The sequence below is a fragment of the Perna viridis genome, chromosome 14, assembly GCF_037379345.1.
Source record: "Perna viridis isolate PV_CMFRI_1.1 ecotype Kerala chromosome 14, ASM3737934v1, whole genome shotgun sequence".
NCBI lineage: Eukaryota > Metazoa > Mollusca > Bivalvia > Mytilida > Mytilidae > Perna > Perna viridis.
In genome coordinates this window covers 24871819-24890878 of record NC_142458.1, presented here as the reverse complement: position 1 = coordinate 24890878, position 19060 = coordinate 24871819, and the positions used below count along the sequence as shown (strand labels likewise).

Below are 19060 nucleotides of genomic sequence, written 5' to 3'. Positions count from 1 at the left end.
TCTCCATATCGTCGGTATATGTATATGTCGGTACAATCCCACCTTTAGCACCTGCACACAGACTCTTTTCTTTCATTGTCGCTTCGAGACAAAATGCTCATTTAAAAACGTTTATGCGATGATTTAATGACTGATAGGTTATCTAATTGAAATCAGTTATATAAATACACACATTTAACATATACGATGACATAAATATACAAACTTCCATATGGTGGAGGTTAAACAAAACAGACATTATTTTGGCTATGCCTAGGGAAATTTTTGTCACAAAAATTACCGTATTTGTCATTAGAAAAGAAATAATTCATGGAGGGGGTAGATTTGTACTCATTTTAACATAGGTTTGGCATTTATATTCTCATTTAACATCTCACTGTCGCCCAGTGTTAAATAAATGCCATACCCATGTTAAAATGAGTACAAATCTACCCCCTCCACGAATTATTTCTTAATTCTAATATGACATACTTCAAGGCTCTTTAGACCACAGCCATGTTAAAAAAGTGATTAACACATGACCAACATTTCATGCAACACATAGGCTGCGTCTGTTAAAAAATATGAAGAAACTTGTCCTATTAGAATACAAATAAATCACGGAAACTCCATTTTATTATTATTTTACCATGGACTGGCCATTTATTTTGTTATTTCACCCCTCGCTCAGGGTAATACAATGCGACATAAATGGCCAGTTTGTAGTAAAACAATGATAAAATGGAATTTCTATGATTTTTTCTTAATCAACTTCTATTAAAAAAAATTTATGAAGTTGTACGAAAAAACCTACCATAAGTCAACACAACAAAAAAATAGGAATAGAGAAATAATTGAAAAGTGGGGACTTGCTACCTAATTTAAGGCAGGCATATTAATGTGTTTGTATACTTATAGGCATCTGAAGATTTAGAAAACATGGAAACTCTAGCTCAGATGGCTGCATCATTTAATGATATTAGTACATCAGATGGGGAGACCTACATAGAGAAATATATCAAGGGTGTATCAGCTGTAGAGAGTATACTGACGCTGGATAGACTTAGACAGGTAATTATGGGCAAATAATATAAAAAAAGAAAGGAAAAAAAGAACAAATAAAAAGAAATGCAACTAATGCAAGATTATATAATAAAAAAACTCAATAGCAAATACTTTCAGAGGTCAGCAAAAGGTCATTAAGTGTAAACATTACTTTAAGTAAGCACTGAAAGGCCCTGACTATTTAAATAAACTAACATAAAGACACATCAATGAGTAACGTCTCTAGACTGTGGAGAGGCTCATGTCTATGGTGGAGTTAAACTTGTTTATAAGGCCTAAACCATGGAACATTGAGATTACCTGACTGCCAAGGGTCATTTCACGTGTACGTGTCTTATCCCTAATGCTGTAGAGTAATATATTGATTTATAAACTGTGAAAAAGATACTGATATTGGGTATACTTTAATAGGTAGAGACAATACTGCAAAAAGTGGGAGGTGTAAATCAGGTTTACATATTGACCTGGGTTTTTTTTATATAAATATATATATGAACTTATATCAATACAACCTTAAATATTTTTTTTTTTATTTTTCACATTTTTAAGGAGGTGAAAGTAAAAGAATTGACAGCAGCCCAGGGGAGAGCACTGAGAAAGACTACCAGTACACCAAATATTGCTCATGTAAGTCACTTATTTATCACTTGAATTTGAATAACATGTTGAAAATAAACAATTTCTCATTTGTTAAATGATATGGGGGTCAATGTGGGTTCAAATGAAATGTTTTTCTGACGTATTAGGTATAGTTTAAGCTTTTTACCCATTGACCTTAAAGACGCTCTTCCATGGAAACGCAAGTCACCTGATTGCAATTCTGTTTTCTGATTGGCCAGATACTGGTATTAAACTTAGTGGCGTTCGAAAAACTATATCGAAAATTGAAATTGCGTGTCATGTGTTATTTCCTGAATGAAATGTAGAAAATTGTTACTATAAAGAACTAAATTTTAGTGCATCGGCTATCTTTCTTTTTGAAATAGTACTTGTTTTTTTTTTTTTATAATTATGTGTTCAGTAAGAAAAGTTGGAAATTCTGTTGCAGTATGAAAAAAGGGAGATAATTTTATCGTTTGCAAAAATGATATCATTGAATTGCCATTGCTTCTGGTCATATGTATAGCATCAAAATTGAATTTATTGTTTTATTTTTTACATTTCAGGCTGCCCTTACACCTACTAAGTTTGATGGACAGGTAACACTTAATATTGGTTAAGCTTAGATTGTATTACTTTAATTACGACACTGGATTTGTTAATTAAACACCAATGATATCAGATCCAAAATAGTAGGTTATAATTAGTTAATGTAACACAGATTGCTTTTCTTACTTTTGCTGTGCCAACTCAAGAGTGAAAATCAATATTGTGAAGATCAAGTCAATGAAAATCAATAATTATCAATTCTTTACCAACATAGATGTTATTGTGTTATATACCAAATCAAAAATTTACATGTAAATGTACCAATTCAGGGCAGTTGTATAATTTTTTCCTGGGCACAAACGCTTATTTGATTTAAACAATGATATGGACTGTTGTGATTAATTTTGCAGCTAAGAGCAGACAGTATTCAAGATTTATCTTACGACAGTTTGTCACCGGGTCGAAGGTCATCACAGCCTGGTAGGTTTTTTCGTAAAAGGTCAAGGTCAGATGTTGGGAAAAACCTGAAAATCATTGCAAAGGAACTGAAAAAACAATGTAAAAATTTAGGTAAAGATATTTGTCGACCAAAGCATAATTCTGTGTCATGCATGTGCTTTAAATGTTTTGTATAATCACATAGCCCTGCACATTATTTTTTTTGGCCCGAAATATGCTGACATGAATTTTTTTCTACGTGTATCATTGAATTGAAGGACATTTTTTTGGCCCGAAATATGCTGACATGAATTTTTTTCTACGTGTATCATTGAATTGAAGGACAGAATTCACATCTAAAATGGGAATTTGATATACGTGTTAGTTGTTCACCAATTATAATTGAAAATTTATTGTATATTTACAACCTTTCTAAAATTGAATATTTAGTTCCATATGATAGACTAATTATTTTGAATTAAAAAAATTATGACTTCATATTTAGTTTTAACTCTAAAACTCTGCAGACCTTGTACATGTTAAGTTAAGTTACAAATTAATTAAATAGAGAAAAGTTATAGTCTTTATGAAATGTTAAAACAGTCAATAAACTATATCTTTCACCTTTTTTGAATACTAAAGAAATGCTTGAATAAGAATATGTTTTTTTAAACATTTTGTTAAATGTTAAATACACTTATTGACACATTTTTATATTAAGATACATTGTAGGTTAACAAAACTATTAAGTACTGATTCCAGTATGTAATGAATTAGGTACTTCAAAAAAAAAAATTGATTTAAAAATTTTCAATTTTTTTTTTTAAATTTTAATTCAATTTATTCTACAATTATTAGATTGATTTATTTTCTAAGTCAATAAATATTGTATGCTTTAAAATAATGAAAAAAACTTTTTTTTATCATTTTTGTAAGAAATTACAAACTAATGGTTTTGTTATGGTTTATTACCCACTATTACTACGTTATTTAAACACTTATTATTTCAAAAGATATTTCTTCCGATCAACCCAGACCATGACTTTGGTCATTATGTCTCTCTCCAATTTTGTTAGGCGACATGTTGTTTTTGTCCTGGGTGTCTGTCTCTGTTTTGTAAGCACGAGTCCTCCTAAACTACTACACCAAATTTCATGAAAGTTTGTAGGTATTTAAGATCTGATATGTAGTGCATTCTATGAGGAATTTATGATTGGCTGATTTTTGTTGGAGTTATACCCCTTTGAACTTAGGAACATGGGGAGACATAAATTTGTGAAGGCCAAAAAAAACAAAACTATTATTATAAATTTTCATTTTATTGCTGTACCTACTATTGCTAAAATCTGTCATGGGGAGAGTTTGCAGTTACTGAGATTTTTATGGTGTAAGATGCAAATAAGCTTTAAAACAGGTTAAGTTTGCTATTATTCTGCACAAATTCACCATTGTCAATGTGCTTTGGTTTTTTAAAGTGATACATGCATTTGCTTGTTTCGGTTTTCATGGTAACCATCTTTTGCAGTGATTGTCTGTTTCTTTGCAACATTTGTGCCTTTTCTTTTATATTTGAGCAGAACCTAATACATGTAATGTATCATATGTTACATGTATGTCCTTTTTATGTTTCTGACTTGTACATTATTTGAATTGTAATTATTTTTCAGCTCATACAATGATGATGTTCAGGGAATGAAGTTCACTCTCCACTTATATAAATGACAATCACCTGATGGAATGCCTTAGTTAATTGGACTTCTGAGGAGAAGATTTAAAAGTTGCAGGTATAATATCCCTGCGGATATATCAGTCACTTGCATGAGGCAGTTCATGAGGTGATTGTCATTTGATGAAAATAAGACCAACTTACTTTCCCCTGAATATCATCATTGTATGCACTGTAAAACAAAATAATACAAAAGTACAATTTTTAATGCATTGAGGTATATTTGGAATTTGTTTTATGAGATCAGGTGAGTTAAAATATTGACAATTATAATTAACAATACATGGTTTCCCTAAAATTTTTATGTTATAAATTTCACTAAAAAATGTTGATATAATGATCATGATGATAGCATCCAATCAAAAGTTTGGTTAATTAATATTTCAGATTTATTTAAGTGTTTTCCTTATTATCCATATTTCTGACTTTTCTTGTATGTGTACATAATGTTTTTGTGTTGTATACTTTGCAGCCCGACCTAATTTTCTGAATTTAAGGGGCGGCGGTATAATCGCTAAACGTACGTTAAATGTTCTTTGAACGTCTTTTTTTTTTTATTATTCAGTTTTGTATTTCAGTTTTATTTTGAATGCTTTTTTATGTCAATGTTGTACATGTACTATTGTAAATCTATAAAACTGAATTGCACATTTTTTGCATCTTGTGAATTTTTACATGTATCTGTGTATTTTTTTTGGAGAAAATATTTTTACAAAAATCTGTATGGTAGAGCATCCTTTCCTGTGTATTATCTTTTGAAACCCACTAATAGAATTGTAGTATTAGGAAATCCTTTTTGCCTGAGGAAAAACTTAAATGTATTTGAACTTTGTGCCTGATATTTAAAAGGATGTGTATTTTGGGCTTTATGGTTGTTGTTTCAGGTAGAGATGAATGTTTTCCACATTTGTATACAGTGAAACCTGTCTAATGCAGACAGCTTCCTTTGACTGTCTTGTTGTACAAAACACCTCCCTAATGAGAACAAAACTTCCAATGGATAGGAGTTGAGTATAGAGAGGTTTCACTGTCAAGTTTAACCCCTATGTATAGAACACCTCCCTTATAAGAACAAAACTTCCAACCCCCAGGAGTTTGTTATAGAGAGGTTTCTCTACATCAGGTTTAACCTGTATGTACAGAACACCTCCCTTAATAGAACAAAACTTCCAACTCCCAGGAGTTCTATTTAGAGAGGTTCCACTGTATTCTGTGTTAGACATCACCAATGTATGTTTGTAAAATAATTTCAGAATACAAACAGTATAAATGAATTAACATCACATTTATTTGTAATTATTGTCAGTTTGTTTTTTTATTGTTTAGAAAGTTTAAAACAATTTATATCTACATCACTGACATATGCAGTTTGGTAAATACATGTACATGTATCTAGAATTATATTGAATAGTAGGTTGTTATTGTGGTGAAACAATTTATAAATCAATTATTTCTGAAAAATTTTCATTCTACACTGATATGAATTTCAACCCATATCAACCCACAACCATTGCTTTAAGTTTGATATGGATGCAGTACAAGCATTTCTATACAAAAGAATGTTCATAATTAATGCTCATATCAAACCAATACTATAATAAACTCTAAATGGTCAGGAATTAGATTATACACATAATTAAGACTTATATTGTTGTTTTTCAGCATTTCTGCCCAATATCAACTCAGTTGTTCTGATTCGTAAAGCTAATTATAAATCAAAATTGTTTTTGACATTGATTTCTTCAGGTGCACTTTTTATGGTCAGCACATACATGTTTTATAATTTGTGAATGTTAGTTTATAACTTAAGTCAATTTCACAAGACGTCAAATGTGTAAAATAAGTTGGAAGTTATTATATCAAAACAGAAAATAGCATTGTGGCATTATATCTTATGACAAATTTTATACTAACAACTTTTTATGAAATCGACTCCTGGTTCTTAGATCAAATTCAATAAAGCACATACATGTAGCAATTAAGATATAGCTCACAGCAATTCATGAAGAATTGATTTTTAACATGCTTGTGCAGTGAAATTATATAAAAATTTCAGCATGTTCAATGTTGACTCATTTTGGAACAAAACAGAAGGAATAGATTAACCAAAATATTACAATATCATGTTGATTTAAATATTTTTTACTTCAAAAAAGAAAAGAAAATATGTTAACTTGAAATTAGATATGTTAAGTTTGAAGGGTATCAATAATTTCTTTTTTCAAAACTCAATCTGTTTACATTTAATTAAAAACTACATATTTTCTTATTGTCTTTCTTTAGGAATTTTTTCAGTAGCAAATTATCTTTTCAATTTTTTAAAAAATGTTTGGCCATAGTCCTCTCCAGCTAATTGTCATCATCTTTCAGTCCAAATTACTTCCCATGTTAAAAGATCTATTTGACATATTATTCAGTAAAATTTCTATCATATTTACATTACAGCTGCTTCACCCAAATCATTACTGAGTCCTATGGGTCCAAAGGTCAAACCAATGTCAACATTAGTAGAAGAGCAGAATCACAGGGAAGCCAAACCACTTCTAGAATCCAGAAACTCAGACGATGTGAGTATATAGTCTCCGTAAAAATCATAACCATTAAATTATAAAGACATGATTTTTTATTAATGTTAATTCAGAAATCCATTTTTTTGTAAAAATCTGGATTTTACTCTTACATTTCTTTTTAATGTATATTTACTTCCAATTTTGTCAGTTTCTGTTTTTTTTTTGTTGGCATAGTAAATCATATCTGCAAGAAGCAAACACTGAAATGGTTTTAAGCATTAACAGTTTCATGCAATAATCTACATTGTAACATAAATAAAAAAAAGAAAAATGTCTAGCAATATTAAATTAGAATTTGACATTATAATTACCTGTATTAATCAGAGAAACTTGTGATGATTTAACCTTCATGGAAATCATATCCTGAACTTTAAGTACTATTATATGCCTGAGTTGTGAACCTGAGATAAGAACACTCCAAACAAAAAGTAGCTTAAGTTTCTGTGAAGGCATATTTCACTGTATAAATCTGTATGTAAAGAACTAAACAGGTACAAGAAAGTTTATGGTTGATGCATGCATATTGGTTCATACTCAGGGTTTTAGCAGACACATCAGAGTTACTAATTAAATAACAAAACTGAACAATAATCACTGATCACTAACACTGACTGATATTTTAGGAATTTGATGAGGCTGACTTGGCCGAGTTACAGAGGAGAAAATACAAGGCAGTTATTGAACCAGAGCCTAATAGTGTCAGTTCAGATGACTTCCAGGACTTTGAATCATACCAAAGCCAACAACCATCACAGGAAGTACTTCCTGCTAATTCTACTTCAGAGGAAATGCCACACTCCTCCACAAATGAAAGTTTAACAGAAATACAAGGGAAAAATTTTACCCCTAGTCTTGTTTCCAGTGGGTATGGCTCACAAGCTGTCTCAATGTTAACACTGTCATCTGAAGATTCATTAAGTATACGAAGTATTGAGGATAACACAGAGGGGCATAAAGACTCCAGAGGGAGTCAGAAAGGAAGTGTTGAACAAAGTAGTGAAAGTGAAGAAGACCAACAAGGCATTTCTAATTCTGAGTCAGAGGAGCACTTGACTGAATGTAACAATACAAATGTGATGGAAGCTTCTGACTCAGATTCAAATAAGACAGTTCTGTCACAAGAAAAAGTAGAAACTGCAGAAAGTACAGATAGCTCTAGTGTAGGGGTAGAAAATAGCTCAGTAGATAATTCTAAAGGTGCTGTGGGTAGGGCTGAATCAAATTCATTGGGTGAATGTGCAATGGGTAACAAACCCTCTGGAGAAGTCGATCCTTATAGTGAAACTGCTATGGAAGAACTTGAAAAATTAGGTTTTGATGAAGAAGAGGAAATGATAGATGAGAAAAATGGCGAGGGTGAAGTTGAACTTTTCATATCAGAGGAAAGTGATACAAAAACTGCTACTGATAAAAATAGAACTACAAACAAATTAATCTCCAACAAAAGTTTCACCCCTCCAAATACATTAGAAAAGCCAAGAGGTGTTATAAAACGTCCCCAGCGTCCTGTGTCATGCATTTTGCCATCAGAACAAAGTGTCATAGAGGAGAGCATGAAGAGAAACAGCTTAGGATTACATTTGTCGGATGAAGACGAAATGGGTTAGTTCTTAATTATGGCATGTGATAAATTGTGTATCTTAATTAGGAGTTTTATGAGGGATCTGATGATAAAAATAGGTTTAATTTATATCTGAAAAAAAAATTCCAAAAATGTCAGGATATTCATTACATAAAAAGTTATTCAATGGTTAAAATAAATTAATGATAAAAAGATTGTGTGTTGTGAAAATGGTTAGCATCTGTAACAGACTTTTGACATAGTTGACTTCTAAATAGTAATCAAGGGAACCAAGTTTTTAGCGGAAATCAAAAGAATGTAATCCAGGGACAAAGAACAGACATGGAAAACAGACATACACAACAAAGAACATAAAGTAACTAAAATGATACATACAAATTAACAAATGTAAAAGAGCAACGCAGACTCATGTAAAATGTATCATTTTCCATGTCATTTTTCAAATGGTCAAATTTGTAGAAATAGTCTTAATGTCATTTAAGATCATCAAGCTTCACATGTATTTAACATGAACATTATGTGAAAAGTGTTTGCACAATCAATGTGAAAATATTGTGAAAATTTTTAATTGATGATAAATTTTAATATTTACAGAATGTGATGATTCAGTTAGTACATGCTCTTTTGGGAGTCGTGCTGATCTTGATCGGCTACAGGAGGTACCTGTACCTGCATGGATCATCCTCGGAGAAAGTGTGATAGTTACGCCATCTAAGGGTGCACAGAAAACGGGTGTCGTTCAGTTTGTTGGGTCTGTGGAGTTTGCTGCTGGACCATGGATTGGTGTGGAACTTGATCTTCCAGAAGGTATGAAAATAGTCCTCTGTTTCATAAAACGTTTTACATTATACAAAGCGGAATGTACAACATGTACTACATCAGTACTGTTTTACACCTGTCCTTACATCCATCCATAACATTTTTTGTCACAGTTCTCAGCATCTATTTACCACTGAAGCATCGATATTTCTGATGTGTAAATATTTAAACAACAGACAACTACTGTAGCAATCAAAATGTTCAATGAAAACTGAAAAAAAACAAGAAACAAACATTTTCTTAAATCCATTTAACTGGAATTATAGCTACTAAGCTGCAAATCTACATTTTGTCAGTAAATTTCTAATTCATGATGGGTTTTTTTTTACTGCAAAAATGTATTTACAAATCAATATGAATTGTTGCAAGTATTTCTATTTTTAAATTTTATTATATTGATCAGGTAAAAATGACGGTTCTGTGAATGGGATCAGATATTTCAAGTGTCGATCAAGACATGGTGTGTTTGTACGCCATGATAAACTTATCCTTGACAAGAAAAGACGTGGATCTCGGAAGAGGGCAAGTGTCGACAAACGCCATAGTATGGGAAATTTGCCAAACCGATCTCCAGCCAACCAGAGTAAGACTGGAAATTCCCAGAAAGGAACTGCATCAAGTAGTGCTAAAAAGAAATTGTGAAAATAATATGTTTTTAGACATAAATAAATTTAATTGGTCACACATATATATATATATATATATATATTATCAGGAATAAGTGTACAAGAATTTAAGTCTCCCATGAAAGTACAAAAACCGTTTTTTTTTTGTATTTTTTATTTTATTCCATATCAAGACAGAATGGGTATTTATATATGGTTGTGTTATATATCAGGGTCGTGATTTTAGTAATATAAACTTTTTTATATTATGCTTAATTAAGAATAACCAGCGTCATGTCTTTCACTTATTTTTCTCTTGTTTTCCGTAATGATATTCTTCCAAAAATAGATTAATTTATTGTTATCTGATATTTATTTTCTGTATGGATTTATTGTATTCAGATCTCTTGCTCAATCTGTCTTTTCTTGCCTACTTGTATACTTATCCCTGAATTTGAACATGTGATTGTCATGTGACTCAGTTTTACAAATGTTATTTATAGTAAGTAGAACCAGTGGTTTATCTATTTTTAGATAAATGGGTTTCTGTGATTTATTTTTAGCAGTCTGATAGAAATCGATACTTTAGCCATACCATCCCTTGTGTTCTTCCTATAAAGCATAACATTTATGATACAGAGTATTGAGCATTCTTTTCTTGTTGTTATAAAATTTCTAATTTCTCCTTTTTATTCCTCAAAAGTAAACTCTGGCTACTAAAGACGTGTAACGTAACCTAAATAAAATATCATCATGTGACTTGTGTTTAAAACTGTTAAATAATGATAAGACAGTTTGTACAATAATAGGTTAATACTATAGTCAATTAAATCATGTACTGTTTATGTCAATTTTAAATTTACAACATTCCTTGAGTATTGAAAGGGTCTACATTTTTGGTTTTATTTCAAATCAGTGGTTATCTGCTGGTATCTTTACTGGTATTTGTCTTTTCTCTGGCTAAACTGGAGAATATATTGATGATTGTATTGAATGTAAAACTTGTGCAGCATATCATTATGACAGGTAACAACTGTGACGATCAATTCAGTACATAATGATATACTTTGTTAACTACATGTATTTTTAAAACGAAAAGCGTTGTGCAAGCCTATCCAATGAAAAGTGAAAGTTTTGATCAAAAGAATAAGAAAGATTGATAAATTAACAAAATAATGTTTTATGGAATTACAAATTTATTAACAAATTAGGTTTTTACAATTTCTGATTATTAGATGTTTAGACAGTTCTGATAGCTTTAAATTTTAGATTCAGAACATGTAGAACCTAGATACAACATGTAGAACCTGGATACAACAGGTAGAACCTAGATACAACATTGGATTAGCTCCAGTTAACAATGGTGCTGTTCTGTTTTTGTATTGGTCAAACTGAAACAGTATTTTAGATCTCTAAATGACAATTTTATAGAACATTTGCCAAAATAGAATTTAGGATATTCTTATGACTTGAATGCTCTAGATTAGATGAAAGGTAATTACGTTTTCATTCATTGAGGATGTGTTATAAGTCTTTTTTTATTCAACTTGAAATAATTCTCTACATAACTGGGAGGTGTTTGTGTAGATTTTCCATCTGACATATTGGCCACATGCTTCAACTAACTAAATACTTTGATATGATGCAATAGCGTTGAATGGTTGGAATATTTAAATTATCCACACGTCGTCATAATGTACTGCAAAGAAGAATGAAACGAAATCAAGAGTCCTTCCCCAGTTTGGCAAAATTTACACATTTTATCTCAATAGTGCTCTGAGGTTTCCATGTTGTGCATGAATGAACTTGAAAAAATGGTTTTGCTGCTTGCAAAATAAAGATGTTGATTTTGTCTACTTTGGTGGGGGATGCATGACTTTCCCACTGCCCTCTTACTTCACATCCCATGGCTAATAGTGTAGAAGAGTTAGAACTAGTTTTCACAATGATTTCTTAGTTTCTTTTATCTTTCGTACTAAGAAATTACTGGTTGAACTTTTTAAATTCTGATTATCTTGTCTTGAAAAAATACTCCTTTTGTTATTAGGGCAAGCCTGTATTACTAGCATATAGTACATGTATGTGTATGGGGTCCATTTCATTTAAGTCAGTATGTTGATGTCTTGGATATTGTGTTTTTCCCATCATGCATATTTTTAAGTTTCATTAAGTATTTGTATTAAATTAAAGGTCTAGGTACCAGTGACCAAATAAGCAAACAGTAAAACCAGGCAGGTCAAATAACAACAGGGTTTCACTGAAAGAAATTATTCCAGACTGTTTTGTACTCCTTATGTATTCCTCTTATAGTTCCATTAAATCAAGCAGTCAGTTTTGCAAATGAATTGGATTTATATAAGAGTTATCTCCCCTTCATTAGCTTTCTATATAACCTTTATTTCCTATGTCCAGATCAATCTACGTTAAAAACAGTTTCAGGATACTTATTTTTGTTATTATCTCTTTCTGAAACTGCAATACTTTTTTTCTATTGAGTATTGTGAATCACCCAGGTCTGGTTTTTCTTTAAAGTTGGTTAAGATTTGGATAATAGGAAGTACCTCAATAAGATAAAAAGCAGGGAAATTCAAGTTGGTTGGGCATTCACATTGTGATTAGTGATATTTTCGTTATATGTAGAATCAGAAACTATTGTATTGGTATTTACTAAAGTGAAAAACTTGATGGACTGCACTTGATTGATTGAGGCAAAATAGCAATAACAATAACTCACAATAAAGAATTTATTATTAATTATCAGTGGGTTTCATCAATGTTGTAAAAATTACTCAAATTTGTTGAAAATATGGAGTTGAACTATGGTCCCATGAATGTAGTTCAAATAGCTCATAATGTTTTGAATAATAAAAATAGCTAGTGAATGCATGCAGCAGCTTCTGATTTTACAGTTTAGTATACTATTCATTCCGTTAATCTGGGAGTGCAATATTTTATAAGTAAAACCTGCTAATTTTTATGCAGTCGATTTTTATCAGACAATTTGTACATTCCTGTTTACTTGTCAGCCATTTTGTAAATATTCAGAAGTACAGAATATTAGTGTATATGTGTTTTATTATTGTTGTCAAAATGAGTTTATTTATTGTTGATGTTTGCTAGATCAGATCTAGCCGTTTGTTTACACTAAATGTGCTTCAAAGGGTTTTATTTTTTTACCGTGGTTCATTCTTTCATTTTGTTTGTGATGCACAGCTTAAAATGTGTATACTTAGGTACAGTGAGTTTGAGGGAACAATTTTTTATGCCATCTTAAAAGGCATGTTAAATGTCTGACATTTTTGGTTTTTGGGATGAAAAACCAGGACCAGATGAAGTAAAAAAATATAAAAAGCCAGGTCAGAAATTACAAGTAACAAAAGTTCAAAACAAAATATTTGATCTTAGACCCCTTCCCTCATGTCCTTGAAAATTTAATGACTAATTAAGTAAAAGAACCACAAGGTCCCATGAGGAATTCAACATTTTACAAAAGTGTTTTGTTTTTGTGTACTGTACCTGCCTTTTAAGGTAAATAAGTACAATTTGTATTTGATTTGTAAACAAGCTTTCTGATCAGTTGGTTTCGCTGTGATCAGAACCAAGTTATTTTGTATAATCTGGTTTGGTGCTGTGATGTCAGTCATTTTGATTGATCCTTAGTCCCCAGTTTGTAAGTGTAAATTACCACAAACCAGGTCAGTTTATATGGCTGTTAAAAGATCAGAAATATTTCTTAGATAGAACACATACTGAATAGAGCTTCAAAAATTTATAATGACTTTTGATAATTTTCACATCCTGGACATCAGAGCTTAGTAGCAGATGACACATTGTAATCCAGGAGCTCTTATTAAACTTGCAGAGGAGATTGTATAAGTCAGGCCAATGTAAAATATTTCTTGTGCTCATATTTTTTGCTAAAAATTTATAAGTTTGAAGGATGAACTTCGGTACAAGATAATTTCCCTGAACATTGTGCTAAGAAGTTTATGTGATTTAACATTGAGCTTTATTCAGTATTTTTTGTTGATATTCAAAGAAACTTTGTTATGGAATGATTTTAGGTGATTGATAATTTAATTTGAATTGTAACAAGCGTTCTGATTGGTTGGTTCTCATTGGGAAGCCTAGGTTATCTTTGTATAGCCTGGTCTGGTACTACAACCATAGTAATGTAGATTTTTCAGCATTCAACCATTCCAAGAAACTGTAAACTGAGTAATTTTCTGATAAAGGAATCCATTAGAAATTAAATTGCAGACTTTTTTAAATTTTGATCAAATCTATTGGACAGTTTTCCCTTGTATGTATTTAACAAAAGTTAATTATATGGCATAACTTGGGTCAAAAGTTGAAAACAATCCCTACATAAATTTCCTCTTTAATTGAAAGGTTAAAAAATGACAAAATATTATCAAATAAACAATTAAAGGTTGTATTTTTCATGTCAGTCAAGTGATAGCAAACTTTTGTTATACAACCCTTTTACTTATAAACATATAAAAATATTGAAATATGTTCCTACCGAATGTTATTTTAGGTATTGTTGAATTAGTTGATCAGGATGAATCAGACTTTATACTCATGATACCAAAAACAGCTACAAATGCCTTCTTTTTTATCAATAAAACATATTTCAAGTAATTATGATATGGAAGGGTTAGTAGAGTAACAAATTGATGTATTTAAATGCAAGCAAAAGAAATGGATCTTAAAATACTAACTCTTACTCATAGAATATTATATCCATAGTGCATTCATTTGTTCTTTTCATAATTAAATGTTCATAACTGTCAAGTATAAATCATTTTGTTTTGTAATTTTGCAATTTTTCTTTGATTTCCGTGCACTGCCAAAGCGTTGATCACACACTACCTAATAATGATTGTTATTGTGTTTGTTAGTAAATCTGTGTTTTCTCAGAATCGTGGCATAATTTGTAAATTATCTAAAATGTGTTCTAAGAGTTCTGTCACATGCAAATCATTTATATATGTATTAGTATTGTTTAATGTGAGTACAATATTGCTCATGGCATTAAAATTCAATTTTTTATTGATGACCTATTTTTTGTGGTGACTTCAAAAGGGGTATTGCTATACAGTGAGCAATTAACCATTTGTTTTAAAGAGGGAGCTGGAATTGAATTTTAACAAGAAATCTAACTCAAGTAATGGATCAAAAAGCTGAAAGTGAATAAGAAATTAGGATAAGACCAATGATTAAAACCGATCTTAAGATAGAAAATTTGAACCTAGCACCTTTAAGTTCAAATGTTTTAATACCTTTTAGTCCTTACCATAAACAGATTGGTCAATTTTCTTCAGCAGAAACTTTTGTGTGGTTCAATTTTGTAGACCGTTTCACTGTTGGTTTTCAGAAAATATTTTAAATCATTTATGGTACTATTGTAAAACCGGTCTAAAGTGACCTTTTAAGGGAGTACAAAAACCGTGGCCAAATAGACAGGTGGTCTTTATAGGCAGGTTAATTTAACACAGATTACAAAGGGATATTTGAATCATTATCCATTGCTGAATACCAGTGGTCACTAAGATGGTTGCTAAGATAGGTTTTACTGTAATTACATACCTCATAAAAGGAATATCATGTTGATAAATGTTTATGCTTAAGAAATTATGAATGTTTCTGCAAATACACTGTACAAAAAGGCATATTTAATAACATGTATCCACATATTTTTGGCCTGAAAATTAGTTGTGTGACAAGAATGTGACAGCCCAACAATGTATTATCTTAGAATTGTTGATAAGAGAGATATGTATTTGAGAGTGCAAGTTTATATACCATACTGCTTATAGGTTTTTTCTACACTGAAGTTGTTAATGCAGGAAGTTTTATTTTATGGTAAAGTATCTAAATGAAGCTTCCTAATCATTGATATTTTTCTAATTGTAATGAAAAAGTGGTTCGTTCAGAAGATGTGCAAATTTTCATAGTATAATTGATATGGAAGATTCCAGAAGAAATTCTTTTCTGATTAATTACATGTACTTGCTGAAGTTTGTTTTGCCTTAGTAATTATGAGACAGATTGAGTCTCATTTAAATTTTGAACTTTTCACTCCTACATGTATATATATTTATTTGATAATATATGTATTTAATGGCAAACTCTCTTCCTGTGTGGCAGAGTTTTTTTTGGTGAAGTGTGGTATTCAGTAAAGTTTTAATATTGTAAAAGTATTACTGTTTGTGGGTTATCAATTTTCATGGTTTCTATAGTGTTGGTTAACAACAAAAATACAATTTCCCATTCATTTGTAAGATGGATTTGTCTATTCCAGGATTCTTGAATTTAAGCTGGCATTTTTCCTTAAGCCATGAATGTTTGTACACACCAAAAATACTTTCATTATACAAGTATGTTGGCAAATGAAATTATTTGAGTAGAGATCCTGTGGTAGACAACTTTTAATGCATTAAATAGATATAACAATTCTTGGTGTAGAAATAACTTTGTATACTGTATGTTACCTACAGACATCATGGTATACACCCATATTGTTATCTGTGTCAGTGACTGTTGTTTTCATTATAAATCACTCTTTAATTTGCTTTGAAAAGCTGTAATAAAAATAATCTATGACTTTCTTGATTTCATTTATCAAAAAATGTACTCGTAGCGCTAGTGCAGAAATACTGAATGTGTTTTTTTTAATACTCTTACTGGATGAGTCTATCCTCCCGTTTTATCCATTAATCAATATTACTATTTTCAGATGATGATAGACTGATTTTTTCAAACTTTGGCTCAATGAATTTGACCATAAAATATAGGTCCTTAGATTATGTTATTTGTTGTAAATAATATACAAAGTTCAGCAGTTATAGCCTGGCGATAGAATTTTGTTATTGAAGACATAACAATTAGATATATTTAAGATTTATTTTTAATTCTTAGTAAAGGTAATGGAATGACAAGCATCAAGAATACTACGTTTCGAAGTCTAACCAGTGCAGCTTGATAAGACAACAAAGTCAAATGTTATTATATATAACTGTATGATTCAGAGCTTTAGAAAGTTTGGTTGTGACAAGTAAACATAGAGAATTTTCATCTAAGCTGTTTGAAACAAACTTACGAATCTTGGTGCAGTCAGAGTTACAAGGAGCTTGTTATGGAACAGTGAAAAACATGTCACAAAGAAGCATCATACATAAATAACTTCATAATCTACTAGCAAACAAGTTGTGTATTACTTACCACCAATAAAAATCATACTACGCCATGTATGTGTGATGACCAAATCATTGAGGGTTAAAGAAAGTACATGGTGGTCGTATGTCCTACTGGACAGGGGTTAAGTATGTAAATCCAAGAAAGACTTTGGATGGAACTATACAATTATTTTAATCTGCAAAAGAAATGACAATGACAAAAACCTTCCATAATTATTATCCCTCTATTGTGAACAACGGAGGAAAACATTTTGAAAAATTAAGATTTCATGAACATGTAGTTTTAGCATAAATCTATTGAAGAGAATACACATTTCATGAATTGCTTAATATAATATCGATGTAGCTGGCATTCATACTGCTCTCTGAACTGCTTATTAAAGTCGGCTAGGTGAAGGAGTTTTTTTACAACTGTAAAGTAAATTACATCTAAAATAATTAGTAGTAGAGACCTACGTTTAAAACTTTTGAATGTTATAAAATATACGACATAGAACAACACCAAAGGAGATGATGGCGGCAGCCTCAATCTGTACTAGTAGCACGTATAGTTATAATAAAAATTACAAGAGTATTATGAAAAAGATGCCAGATTTGTGTCTACTACATGTATCAATGAAAAGAGGGAATGGTACCATATGGTCCTGGACTGACAAAAAGGATGATCAATGCAGGGGCATAGATCAGTGATCGACACCAAATATGGAACCGCAAGGACTAATGAATCATTAAATGAATGTAAATTAGCTTTGGCTAACAATTTTTGAATATAAAACAAAAACTGAACAAAATAAACAAAATCGTGTTTTTTTTTACTAAGTGCATGTATTTTGCCATCACATCTTGATATACCATTGATTGTATTTCAAATGCAATACCTAAATATTAATCACAGAATATCGATAGTTATGGCATTATTTTATTTTTTTTTTATAGTTTCTTGGGTCTTCCAGGCGGAAGCATATTTTAATAATCAAAAAGATAAAACAAGTATCTTGACTATCTTATACCTCGCAGAAATGCATTATCAAAGATGTGTACACATTTCGTCAAGTTAAGACATACGGTTTCAAAGAAAATGACAAAAATGCACAAATTTTTGTTACCCTAATGGACCTTTGATGTTGACCTTTGGCCTCTATTATTTGAAAATCTTCTACAACAGGCATTCCCCGTGCGGGTCCTGGTGTCAAAAGAATGGGCCTACAGCAGCACTAAGATTGTTATTAAAGGCGACTAAATAGTGCTCAGAATCCTAGCCGGGACTAGGGGGCTCTGCCCACATATCAACTGGGTTATGTGCTCCAGGTGGTGAATGAGAAATTCTAGCTTGTCGGGAAATATGCCACGTTCCTCGACATTAAAGAACCCTGCTGTGGTATTCGTTAGCAGTATAGGAACCTTTGCGCTCCGCCGCAGAAGACTGAATTGTCCGAACCTATCGCCTCTCCCTATTTCCTGTGGCAATCATAATTTGTCGACCCTATTATCCTTGTGTCCCATCCCATTTTCCATTTCATCATAATTTATGTTCATTGTTTCATCCATGTACATTTCATGTTCATTGCCCGGATATTGCTGAAATATTGCTGCTTGGGTGTTAAACACCAATCAGTCAATCAATCTATACGACAGGCTTTAATCGACGTGCGTTTTAAATCCTTTTAAAATTACACCATATTCAGCCGTGTATAGTATTTCGGTCCATTAAACCGTCTGTTGGGGAATATTTCCTTTGTATACAATCATATCTTGTTCTGATATAACCCAAGTTCCTCCACTATTAATGTATAAGCGCATGCAATGAAACGGCTTTAATCAATAATACTTAAAAAAAATAACTCAGTTCAAGCTCTGAACATAGTAGCAAATTCCACGAGAATTTGAATGATTGGACAAGTTATACCAATTTTAAAATACCAACA

At 31.2% G+C, this 19060-nt stretch overlaps 1 protein-coding gene across 5 annotated transcripts in view; it reads left to right on the top strand.

Moving 5' to 3' along the window:
- Window positions 1-16542, top strand: part of LOC148598746 (kinesin-like protein KIF13A) — a 173619-nt gene extending 157077 nt beyond the window's left edge. For 2 of the 5 annotated variants that reach the window (XM_088561671.1, XM_088561670.1), the window contains exons 31-39: window positions 898-1050; window positions 1594-1671; window positions 2211-2243; window positions 2604-2763; window positions 4830-4877; window positions 6803-6924; window positions 7551-8529; window positions 9104-9316; window positions 9732-16542. In XM_088561671.1, the coding sequence (XP_088417797.1) occupies window positions 898-1050; window positions 1594-1671; window positions 2211-2243; window positions 2604-2763; window positions 4830-4877; window positions 6803-6924; window positions 7551-8529; window positions 9104-9316; window positions 9732-9970 (2025 nt within the window). In that variant the 3' untranslated portion in view covers window positions 9971-16542. The remainder of the gene's footprint in view (window positions 1-897; window positions 1051-1593; window positions 1672-2210; window positions 2244-2603; window positions 2764-4829; window positions 4878-6802; window positions 6925-7550; window positions 8530-9103; window positions 9317-9731) is intronic. The other 3 variants (XM_088561673.1, XM_088561674.1, XM_088561672.1) reach the window with 3 other exon arrangements.
- Window positions 16543-19060: the final 2518 nt, after the last annotated feature.